General features: G+C 42.8%; 2 protein-coding genes across 2 annotated transcripts in view; one reads left to right on the top strand and one right to left on the bottom strand.

Annotated features, from left to right (window-relative positions):
• Positions 1-351: 351 nt before the first annotated feature.
• Positions 352-12,312, bottom strand: part of LOC114591527 (acylamino-acid-releasing enzyme-like) — a 42,601-nt gene continuing 30,640 nt past the window's right edge. Inside the window, exon 22 of the mRNA XM_028718655.2 lies at positions 352-1,283. Within this exon, the coding sequence (XP_028574488.2) occupies positions 986-1,283 (298 nt within the window). The 3' untranslated portion in view covers positions 352-985. The remainder of the gene's footprint in view (positions 1,284-12,312) is intronic.
• LOC144326989 (taste receptor type 2 member 39-like) lies at positions 3,421-4,320 on the top strand. Its single transcript, XM_077924737.1, has one exon. The coding sequence runs from the start codon at positions 3,421-3,423 to the stop codon at positions 4,318-4,320; it is 900 nt and encodes a 299-aa protein (XP_077780863.1).

Below are 12,312 nucleotides of genomic sequence, written 5' to 3'. Positions count from 1 at the left end.
TAAACCTATTTGTTGTTCTTTTTTCTTGTTACAGCATGTCAAATAAAAGTGTTATCTCCTGAAGTATTTGCTTTATTATGCCAATAATTAACAAACATTTTCCAATCTTGGGGGGAAAACCTGTTAATTTTTGCCCCTCCTTCTTTCATCCTTATAAAACTCATAAGCTTTGCCATTGCTGTATATTCCTACATTTAGGGTTCTCACTGTGACATAGTTGTTGTTGGTATATCAGTGTTTCCCACATATTTTGCATACCACAGTCTTGAAGCTATAATCTTATAAGACATTTAATTCCCTCAGGGACCAGTTTGGTTATGTATAGCTTAGTACATATAACAATAAAAACAAGAAGGTTGAGTTTTTTTTTATTTTAGTACCTATTATTCCAAGATCTGGTGTCCTATAAATAAATAAGAAAGAACTATCCACACTGCCTTGTAGTTATAAGCAGCAATACAAATTCTTAAGACGTCAGCTTTGCTACGAGAGTTAAGTTCAATTAGACAGTTGACTGTTTGCTGCAGATTTTCTGAAAAGGACCTGCATTGTAGCACAGTGGTAGAACATCTGCCCATGCATAGGGTCCCAGCCTGAATCATCAGCATCTTCAGAAAGGGCTGGAAACGTCCGCAATCTGACATTCTGACAGTTGCTCTCTGTCAACATAGACATTACTAGGTTGCAGGGGTCAAAGGTTTGAATCTGTACAAGGCTGTTTCCAAGGCACCAGCAGCATATCTTTTAAGAATACACTGAAAGAGGAAAGGGATTCCTGTCAGGGATACAAAGGCTAGATCTATTCCACGGGTAGGCAAACTAAGGCCCGGGGCCCGGATCCGGCCCAATCGTCTTCTAAATCCGGTCCGCAAACGGTCTGGGAATCAGCATGTTTTTACATGAGTAGAATGTGTGCTTTTATTTAAAATGCATCTCTGGGTTATTTGTGGGGCATAGGAATTCATTTTTTCCCTCTCTTTTTTCTTCAAAATATAGTCTGGCCCCCCACAAGGTCTGATGGACAGTGGACCGGCCCCCTGCTGAAAAAGTTTACTGAACCCTGATCTATTCTATCTGGCAATCTTCTTGTGGCATGGTGTGTATCTCCACAGGCTGGCTGCTTTTTAATATTTGAGATCCTTTCTTTCTCAGCTGGCTGCTGACTTTCAGGGTCTGCTTCCTTAGAAAGGTAATGCATAATCCATTGTGCACTGTTCATAAAGACATCTGCTTCAGCCTCCATTCCACTTACAGCATGATTCTCTTCTGGGTACCACAACAGCCTGCAAAGGGAACAACACAAAATTATATTTTAGAAGTTCCTGTGGATTATGATGAGCAAAGACTCTCATATATAGCTTCTATGTACTCCCTTCAGTCCCATCTCCTTCTTTGTAAGGACACTAAGACCTGTCTCCATCACAGCCTCATCTCCCTCTGAAGTCTTGCCATGACCTGCTCCATCCTCAAAGCCACCTGCTGTCCCCCCTGGATCTTAGGAGAGGATTAGATGCACCATGAAGGACAGGTCTATCAATGGCTATTCATCCGAATAGCTAAATGGAGCCTTCACGTGGAAAGAAACAGACTCAGCATGCTGCAGGTGGAAAGAATGGGTAGGCTATCACTTTTATGTGCTCTCTGTTGACTTGTAGGAACATGTGGTTGGTTGTTATTTATTGGAGTCAGACATTTCTGATCATACTGTGCTCTTATCTACTTTGAATAGTTTGATTTATGTACAACAAGGTCTCACGACAACATGGCGCTATTGCATTTCCCGTGTGTTCTAAGCACAACACATTTATTACATGCTAGTTTGCATTTTTTGCTCCCCCGCCCACCCTTTAGGTAGGTTGTTATCCACACCCCAAGGGGCAAATGAAGCAAAGAAGCAATGCAAGAATTAGATGTTTCATGACTCTAATAAAAGATTCTGTCCTATGCCTATTTGATCCTCAGCTGCAATTACAGTGGTACCTCGGGTGAAGAACTTAATTCGTTCTGGAGGTCCATTCTTAACCTGAAACTGTTCTTAACCTGAGGTACCACTTTAGCTAATGGGGCCTCCTGCTGCCTCCGTGATGCTGCTGCACAATTTCTGTTCTTATCCTGAAGCAAAGTTCTTAACCCGAGGTACTATTTCTGGGTTAGCGGAGTCTGTAACCTGAAGCGTCTGTAACCTGAAGCGTCTGTAACCCAAGGTACCACTGTATAATGATGCAAGAAAAGAGAAATAGTTACCACTAGACTTAGTAAAAGACACTAAATCTTTTTCCATCCTGGAAAACAGCAATGAACAAATCTGTGTGCTTTTAATACACTAAGGAAACAGAAACCTATAATTATTTGACAGATAAACCTATCATTTAAGGCTGTAATCATATGCACACTGTACATAGAGTAAGCCCATTGAATATAGTATGATTAAATTTCAAGGATGTATAGCTTGGGCTGTTTATGTCCCTTAATGCAAATATATACTTAAAAAGTTCAGAGGTTTAGCATGGCAACAACACCCTTGAGCACAATCAAAAACATTACTTTGAATGGCACAGGCAATGAAGTCTTTTGGCTACACTAAATAGAAGAAACAGAAGCATTTGACAGTATTAAAAACTGGCTCTACATTTTGAGTATACTGTGTGTCAGTGGAGAGCTGGAGCTGATTTAAGCAGAGCAGCAATTGCAGCATGTGCACTGGAAAAATGATCTCTGAGCTAACTCCATTGCTGTCACTTGCTGAAGTTTGATACTGCGTCATTCAATTGTGTATCTGTTCATAAAGAAAAAAAAATGACAGATTGATGTCAACAGCTGGATTGGGGTCAGAGAAATAAGCAGCCACCAAAAAATAGTAAACTGTACCGGTGAAGACTTTATGAAGTTTTTAAGCTTGGGGCATGAGATAGCTTCCTGTGGTGGAAATAATAGTTTTTATGAAGTGGGATAATAGGCTAAAAAGTCATGAAAACCAAAACTAAGAGGGTCTGAGTGTAAGCAAGACGACGAGTATCTTCCAACGCCATTTCTTGATGTTCCTTCCTTGCTTCAAGGGCCATTTCCCCAACTCCTAACACTTTTTTCCTGCAGAGAAAAATCTGGGCCACTGCAGTGGCTGCCAGTGGCAAGCTTTCTTATTCATATAACTCCCAAAATGGAGCAACATCCCTGATTCACAAAAGGTTGTGTGACAGGAAGCCCTTCTATACAGTCTGTATCAACACCACTCTCCCAAATAAGAGCCTTGTGGAACTTGGTAGCACATTGATTTACATAGTTTGATGCTCAGTTCATTTGCATAGTTCCCAATGGATTAAAAAGTATGCTGCTGATCTGCTACCATCACACCTGTGCGCTGCATGAACTCAAGAACTTTGGTCAGTCCACCTGTACAGCAGTCTGCAAGGGTCTGGAAATATGCCTTCTTCCAAAATCATTGCATTTCTGGTGGCTGCAAGTGACTGGGTTCTAGGTGGGCTCATCTCCAACGGTTTTATAGTTGCAGTGATGGTCACTGAATGGGCTCAATGCAAGAGTCTTGCAACTTGTGAACAACTACTTCTCTCTCTGGGTACGTCCAATATCTTTGCCACTGCCTGTGAGATTGCAGTCATTACTAATTTCTTAATAACCAACTCAAGCGACGGCTTAGTGTTTCAAACATTCTACTTCTTTGCAACCTTTGTCTCATACACCCGATTTTGTTTCACTGCCTGGCTCTGCGTCTTCTATTGCATCAAGATAGTGAACAGCACCCACACCCTCTTCCTTTGGTGCAAGCTGAGGATATCGCAGCTGCTGCCCTGGCTTCTTGTGGGATCCCAAGTCTTTTCGGTTTTTGTTTCTTTGATTACAATCCCACATATTTCTTTTCAGCTCCAGAGCAACATAGCAACCAACACTTCAAATGTGACTCAAGGAAAGAAAGCAACCCAACTTTCTCGTTCTCTGCAAGCCTTTTTTTTAATGACTGCTTCTGGCTGTCCCCTTCTTGTGGTTTTATTGTGCTCCATTGTGATTGTAGCCTCACTCTACACACATGTCTGCAAGATGACAGGTAAAGGAGCCAGTCTTCCAAGCCTCCAAACAAAAGCTCATATCAGGGCAGCTGGGACAGTGCTCTCCCTCCTGATCGTTTACATTTTTTTTTACGTGGCACATTCCATAATTGTACTTCAAAATATTGAAAGAATCACCTCTGTTTATTCGGTGTGTCTAACAGTGATCCTAATGTACTCCCCTGCACAGGGTGCCATCCTGCTGTTGGCTAATCCCAAGCTCAAGCAGGCAGCTATGCAGATGCTTCCAAAAACATAGCCTTAAATTCACAAGGAAAAACTAGAAGGTGTGGGGGGGTTTTTTGACTACTAATCAAGAAACGTTTTCCAATGCTGAACAAATCTGTTAATTTTTTGCCTCCTCCTTTCACCCTTATGCAATGCCTAAGCTTCCTATTACAGCATATTCCTACGTTTATGTCGCCCACTTTGCCACAAACCTTTCCCTACCTATTCTGCATAACACAATCTCGCAGCTACAATGATACATGGCATTAAGACCATGGACTCATTTGTACAAGTTAGTATAAATATAATGGATTCTAAAATCTAAATTGTCGCAGTGTCATTTTTGTCTGTTATATTCTATATCGATGACCAAAACCTATTTGCTTCATTACACAGATACCACATGAGAACATAACTTTGAATGTTTTCCTTGACTCTTCCCTTCCTTCTCTAAATTAATCCTTACTCAAGTACAGAAGCTTTTGCTTAATTTCCCTTTAGGTAAAGGTAAAGGGACCCCTGACAGTTAAGTCTAGTTATGAATGACTCTGTGGTTGGTGCGCTCATCTTGCTTTATAGGCCAAGGGAGCCGGCGTTTGTCCGCAGACAGTTTTTCCGGGTCATGTGGCCAGCATGACTAAGCCGCTTCTGGCGAAACCAGAGCAGCGCACGGAAACGCCGTTTACCTTTCCGCCGGAGTGGTACCTATTAATCTACTTGCACTTTGACGTGCTTTCGAACTGCTAGGTTGGCAGGAGCAGGGACTGAGCAAAGGGAGCTCACCCCGTCGCGGGGATTCGAACCCCCGACCTTCTGAACGGCAAGCCCAAGAGGCTCAGTGGTTTAGACCACTTTGCCTACTATTAAATGTTCCTAAGCGGTACAACCCTAACATACCTGGCCATTTTGCATCTCCTGTCATACAAGTTAGATATAGAAGCTGACCTTTCATTATCTGTATCTGTGTTGTCAGGTATGACATTGTTGTTGGCATTCTGTCAGTGCCAAGAGGCAATGGAGTATGCCTCTGAGGTGAAGACAAACCATTGTGTTAGCAGCACCAAAGTGCAAGCCTGAGCATTGTGTAGGGAGGTCCTGGGCTGCCCAGACAACAAGACCCTCTCTCAGCCTTGCTGATGTAGTCTAAAGGAATGCAGAGCAATACGTTTGGCACCAGCTTGGCTTCAGGAGTTTCTGGAAGGGGTAGTACCTCTGATGGGGAATACATTGTGCTCCTTCTAGTGTAGTTTGTCCATGTTTGGGCCCCACCCTGCACTCAGCTCTCACTTGTGGCTTCGGGAAGCTGTCAGCATGCAACTGTGGCCACACCCTGGTAATGGCTTCGAATAGTTGGCTAAACCAGGTGAGGGAAGTCGATGGGTCTCAAACCCTCAGTGAGTTAGGGACTTTCCCTGCATACGAAGACAGTTATCACAACAGACATGGAAAGAAATGATCATCTATTACTAATCATAGCAGTGTGTCTACCATTAGGGTTGATCTGTCTCCTGACAAACCAAATGTACTCTGAAATATCACCCAACATTTTTTCCAAGGTAAACGGTGCAAATTAGCCCTGCTTCTGAAAAACAGCTGAATCAAACCCAAACACATTACTATCACACATCTCCATATTTAGCATAGATAACTGCATTGATGAGTTGCATCAATGATGCTATTATTGGTTATTATTTCCTGTATAGAAGCAGTAAAATGTAGGCTGGACAAGGTAACTGTTGGGTTGATTTTTATTTCATTTATTGGATTTATATACCACCCTAGTGGCGCTGTGGGTTAAACCACAGAGCCTAGGACTTGCTGATCAGAAGGTTGGTGGATCGAATCCCCGCGACAGGGTGAGCTCCCGTTGCTCGGTCCCTGCTCCTGCCAACCTAGCAGTTCGAAAGCACATCAAAGTGCAAGTAGATAAATAGGTACCGCTCCGGTGGGAAGGTAAACGGCGTTTCCATGCGCTGCTCTGGTTTGCCAGAAGCGGCTTAGTCATGCTGGCCACATGACCCGGAAGCTGTACGCCGGCTCCCTCGGCCAATAAAACGAGATGAGCGCTGCAACCCCAGAGTCGGTCACGACGGGACCTAATGGTCAGGGGTCCCCTTTACCTTTACCTATACCCACAGGTCTCAGGCCTTTGTAGCTGGTTGACTGACTGAACCCAGAATTCTCACTAATGGTTCCTCATCATCCCAAAAAGAAGTGAGCAGTGGGGTGCCACAGGGTTCTGTCCTAGGTCCGCTGTTGTTCAATGTATAAAAGATCTGGATGAAGGAATTGAAGGGATGCTCATCAAATTTACAGGTGACACCAAGCTGGGAGGGATAGCTAATGCCACAAAAGGCAAAATTGGGATTCAGTATGACCTTACCTCATTGAAGAACTGGGCTCAAACTAACACAATGAATTTCAGTAGGGACAAATATAAGGTTCTGCAATTAGGCAGGAATACCAGCTGCACAAATATAAGATGAGGAACACTTGGCTTGCCAGTAGTACATGTGAAAAGGATCCAGGGGTCTTAGTAGACCACAAGTGTAACATGAGTCAAGAGTGTGATGTAGCAGCAAAAAAAGCTAATGCTCTTCTAGGCTGCATCAGCAGAAGTATGGTGTCCAGATCAAGGGAAGTCAAGACTACTGCTCTATTATGACTTGGTCAGATCACACCTGAAGTATTGTTTCCAGTTCTGAGCACAATTTAAGAAGGATGTTGACAAGCTGGAACATGTGCAGAGGAGGGCAACCAAGATGATCAGGGGTCCGGAAAGCCTTATTGGGAACAGTTGAGGGAGCTGGGTATGTTTAGCCTAGAAAAGAGGAGACTGAGAGGTGATATGCTAGCCATCTTCAAATATCTCAACAGCTGTCATATGAAAGATGAAGCAAGTCCCCCCCCCTCCTGCTCCAGAGGGCAGGACTTGAACCAATGGATTCATATAACAAGAAATAAGACTCTGACTAAACATTCCAACTCTACAATTAATAAGGCAGAACTATTGAACCTTACCAGTTAGGGGTGGGCGGAGTTCCCCAGTAAAGTGGCCATGTTGATGACAGGGCAGCTTTCTGCATAGGCTTTGGGCATCTCTGGGAATCAACCAAATAAGTGGCAGCAAAGTCACCACGAGAACCTTCCAACTCCACATCTATCTTCCCCAAAATTGCACTGCACAAAACACAGAAGGGCTACTGAGATGTCTATTTCAGCAGAAAAACTAGGAGCTGGTGGGTAACTTCAAATGAACGATTTGTTGCTGTAGGCATCTCAACAGCCCTTTTGAGTACCTTGCTAGCAATGTTTATGCCTAGTCGGAATGAGTAAGTAATATGAATGACTAGAAAGAAATTAGCAATCCTATCTATTCATCTGCAGGGCAGTGGGATTATCCTTATGACTGATGTATGAGCTTTAGTTCAGAGCCATTTGACTGGATATTGACCTTCCATATTCACTTATACAAAAAAGAGCAGCTATTCAAAAGTATAGACATGTATATATTGGTCAAACGAATTGTCTGCATTTCCTTCTGTTCTGTTGTTATCTACATCCCAATGGGCAACTGAAGCAGAGAGGTAATGAAAGAATTAGAAGTTTCATAAATCTAAACAAAGGCACTGTCTCAAGCCTGTTTCATCCTCACCAGCAATCACAGGGATGCAAATACAGAAGGGATATATTTACCACTCTGCTATCTCTGGCACACATCTTTGCATTTTCCTTTCTGTAAACAGATGCAAACAAATTTATGTCTTTAAAGATACTGATGAAAGAAAAACCTATCCTAATTTGAGAGATACAACATATCAATTAAAGCAGCAATCAATCCTGCATTGCAGGGGGTTGGATTAAACAACCCTCTGGGTCCCTTCCAACTCTACAACTCGTAAGTTTATTGTTACCAAGTACAGTGGTACCTCAGGTTTAAGTACTTAATTCGTTCCAGAGGTCCGTACTTAACCTGAAACTGTTCTTAACCTTTAGCTAATGGGGCCTCCTGCTGCCACCGCGCCGCCGGAGCCCGATTTCTGTTCTCATCCTGAAGCAAAGTTCTTAACCTGAAGCACTATTTCTGGGTTAGCTGAGTCTGTAACCTGAAGCGTATGTAACCTGAAGCGTATGTAACCTGAGGTACCGCTGTACCTCAGTTCAGCTGGAACTTGTTCTGAGGAATGAGGGTGTCCCTGTGGTAAGTCAGGAAAAACCTCTATGGCAGGGATGTCCAACCAGTGATAGATCCCCGGCTGATCCTGGTAGATCGCGGGATCCTTATCGTGTACAAAAAGTCATTGGGGGGGGGGGACATTTCCCTCCAAAAAAAGCTTAACAACTCTGGGGAATTCACCCGCCCACCCCACGCACGCTCCTCCTCCCTCCAATGACGGGTAGATCACTGCCAGTTTTTTTTGTACTGGGAGTAGATCACAGTCTCTTGGGAGTTGGAAATGCCTGCTCTATGGTATAAGCCAGTCCTGGTTTCAGCACTTCTCAACCAGAGGCTTGTAGTTTGTTGTTGTTGCTGATCTTCTAAAAACCTAGTGTTACGTCTAACGCAAGCGATGCTTATACTACTACTACCACTGATTATTGCCTGGGGCCTAGGAGCATAACCAAGTGCCTCCTTGCATTTCATGGGAGCTTCAAGCTCATCCCTATTTTCAGCAAAGGCAAAAACACCTTGTGAGGATGAGATTTCTGGGGTGGTGATGTCCTCACAGCTGAGCTTCAGCCCCGTGGCATGACACTTAACCACTATGACTAATAGTGCTTATCTTTTGTGTGTGTGTGTGTGGGGGGGTTCATGAAAGGGACAGCCAGAACCAGTGGCTGAAAAGAAGAGGGTTCAACCCATGTATTTCCTTGGGCAATGTTTGCAATGTTGGCTTTTGGAGAACTGCAGCTGACTTGGTCCTTTGCGGGCTCTTTTGCAATGACTTTATAGTTATAATCACTGAATGGGCTAAACATGGGAGCCTCACTACTAGTTAACATCTTCTGTCCCAAACCAAACCCAATATATGCGAGACAGTTTTACTGACTGCAGTTTTCATTAACTACTGTATAAAGTGTTTAAGAACCACTTGGAGAATTTACAGCATTTTCTATTTGCAGCCTGTCATATTCTCCCCATTTTGGCTCTGCCTAGCTCTGCATCTTCTGTTGTATCAAGATAAGTGAACAATGCCCAATCCTATGCCTGCTTACCCAGAAGAAAATGACCACAGTAGGGCTTGCTTCTGAGTAAACATGCATACGGTTTTTCCCCCTGCTCTGATGTTTCTGTATGATCAGTTCTTTGCATATTGTTTCTCCTTCATTGTACACCAAATGTCTCTCCCTCAACATTGTGTAAAATTGCATTTTCTGTGTGCTCAAATCACACATTTTTTCTTCAACATTAGTGTGCATTTTCTCCTGCCTTATATGAAAGTTGTTATCCAGATCCCAAGGGACAACTGAAGCACAGAGGTAATGCAAGAATTAGACTTTTCAGGCATCTAGACAAAGATACTGCCATCTTTCTTTCTTCTTCTACAGCATTTCACATCCATCTTTGAATATGTTGTTGTTTAGTCGTGTCTGACTCTTCGTGACCCCATGGACCAGAGCACGCCAGGCACTTCTGTCTTCCACTGCCTCCCACAGTTTGGTCAGACTCGTGTTGGTAGCTTCGAGAACACTGTCCAACCATCTCGTCCTCTGTCATCCCCTTCTCCTTGTGCCCTCAATCTTTCCCAACATCAGGGTCTCTTCCAGGGTGTCATCTCTTCTCATGAGGTGGCGAAAATATTGGAGCCTCAGCTTCAGGATCTGTCCTTCCAGTGAGCACTCAAGGCTGATTTCCTTAAGAATGGAGAAGTTTGATCTTCTTGCAGTCCATGAGACTCTCAAGAGTCTCCTCCTGCACCATAATTCAAAGGCATCAATTCTTCGGCGATCAGCTTTCTTTATGGTCCAGCTCTCACTTCCATACATCACTACTGGGAAAACCATAGCTTTTACTATACAGACCTTTGTTGGCAAGGTGATGTCTCTGCTTTTTAAGATGCTGTCTAGGTTTGTCATTGCTTTTCTCCCAAGAAGCAGGCATCTTTTAATCTCGTGACTGCGGTCACCATCTGCAGTGATCATGGAACCCAAGAAAGTAAAATCTCTCACTGCCTCCATTTCTTCCCCTTCTATTTGCCAGGAGGTGATGGGACCAGTAGCCATGAGCTTTGTTTTTTTGATGTTGAGCTTCAGACCATATTTTGCGCTCTTCTCTTTCACCCTCATTAAAAGGTTATTTAATTCCTCCTCACTTTCTGCCATCAAGGTTGTGTCATCAGCATATCTGAGGTTGTTGATATTTCTTCTGGCAGTCTTGATTCCGGCTTGGGATTCATCCAGTCCAGCCTTTCGCATTTAACTTAAATAAGGAGGGAGACAATATACAGCCTTGTCGTGCTCTTTTCCCAATTTTGAACCAATCAGTTACCGGTATTCCATATCCAGTAGCTTTTTGTCCCACACAGAGATTTCTCAGGAGACAGATGAGGTGATCAGGCACTCCCATTTCTTTAAGAACTTGCCATAGTTTGCTGTGGTCGACACAGTCAAATGCTTTTGCATAGTCAATGAAGCAAAAGTAGATGTTTCTCTGGAACTCTCTAGCTTTCTCCATAATCCAGCACGTTTGCAATTTGGTCTCTGGTTCCTCTGCCCCTTCGAAATCCAGCTTGCACTTCTGGGTGTTCTCAGTCCACATACTGCTTAAGCCTGCCTTGTAGAATTTTAATCCTTAAACCTGTTCCTCACCTCCACTGATCTTTGGATATACCCCTCTTCAAGTTCTCTCCATCACTTTCTGTTGTTTGCTTCCTGCATCCACATAAGCTGTGCTGTTAGTTTTGGATGGTCCAACCATAACATAGATGATCTTTTTTTTTTAAAAAAAAAATCTTTATTGAGTTTATAAACAAAGAAAATAATAATCAGAAAGAAAATACAAATAGCAAAAGATTTCCCATAAAGGAAAAAGGTAGCATTTAAGTTTACAAACTGCTCAAATCTATGTTCCAGTTCAATTAATCGTAGCTACCTACATATAATTTAACATGCCTATATACAGTGGAACAAACAGAAATTAAAAGAAATGTGAATACTTCTGATTAAGTCCATAATACTCTTCCTGCTGTAACCATTAGATCCAAACATCGTCTTCCTACTTATATCCATTATTTAATTTAGTCATTATTGTTTTTTTGTATTAATACCATATGTTGTTACTCATTCTTCTAACGTCAGATAGCCTCTACTATTGCAGTATCCTTGGAGATATTCTCTCGCCATTTTCCATTCCTTGTCTACCTCCTTTTCTGAGGCTCCTCTCACTGGTTCCATTTTTTTCGCTAACATTAGATATTCTACCAGTTTAGCTTGCCATTCTGTCTTGGTTGGTGGTGTTTCCCTTTTCCAATTTCTGGCTATTAGATTCCTGGCGGTGGTGACTGCATACATGAACTGCAGTCTTATTTTGTTTTTAATATCAGATGTCATTATGCCTAAAATAAATAGTTCTGGTTTCTTAGAGAACATAGGTGGCCTTTTAAAACTGTAGAGTCACCATACTAACACTGCTTTATTCCATTGGCCTGAATCGTCTCCGGCCACATGGCCTGCCCACTTTAGCTTCACGGCCTTTTCCATTACAACCCCAACTTTCAGTCTTTCTTGTACCCAATTATTAGTTTTTCTATCTTTTAATGATATTCCTAACATTGTGAGTCCTGTGGCATGTTGTACTATTCTTTAAATTTTCATGTTTCTTTGTGTGTCCAGTTCTTCATAACACATCACAGCTAATATGCACATACAGTGGTATCTCGGGTTACAGACGCTTCAGGTTACAGACTCCGCTAACCCAGAAATAGTACCTCAGGTTAAGAACTTTGCTTCAGGATGAGAACAGAAATCATGGTGGCGCGGCGGCAGTGGGAGGCCCCATTAGCTAAAGTGGTACCTCAGGTTA

The sequence above is a fragment of the Podarcis muralis genome, chromosome 2, assembly GCF_964188315.1.
Source record: "Podarcis muralis chromosome 2, rPodMur119.hap1.1, whole genome shotgun sequence".
Lineage (NCBI taxonomy): Eukaryota > Metazoa > Chordata > Lepidosauria > Squamata > Lacertidae > Podarcis > Podarcis muralis.
The sequence above is the reverse complement of the archived record's forward strand: the minus strand, read 5'-3'. Positions and strand labels throughout refer to the sequence as shown.

Bases quoted from the DNA above. Each gene is read 5' to 3' on its own strand.
- LOC144326989 (XM_077924737.1), top strand. From the start codon at position 3,421: ATGCCTTCTTCCAAAATCATTGCATTTCTGGTGGCTGCAAGTGACTGG.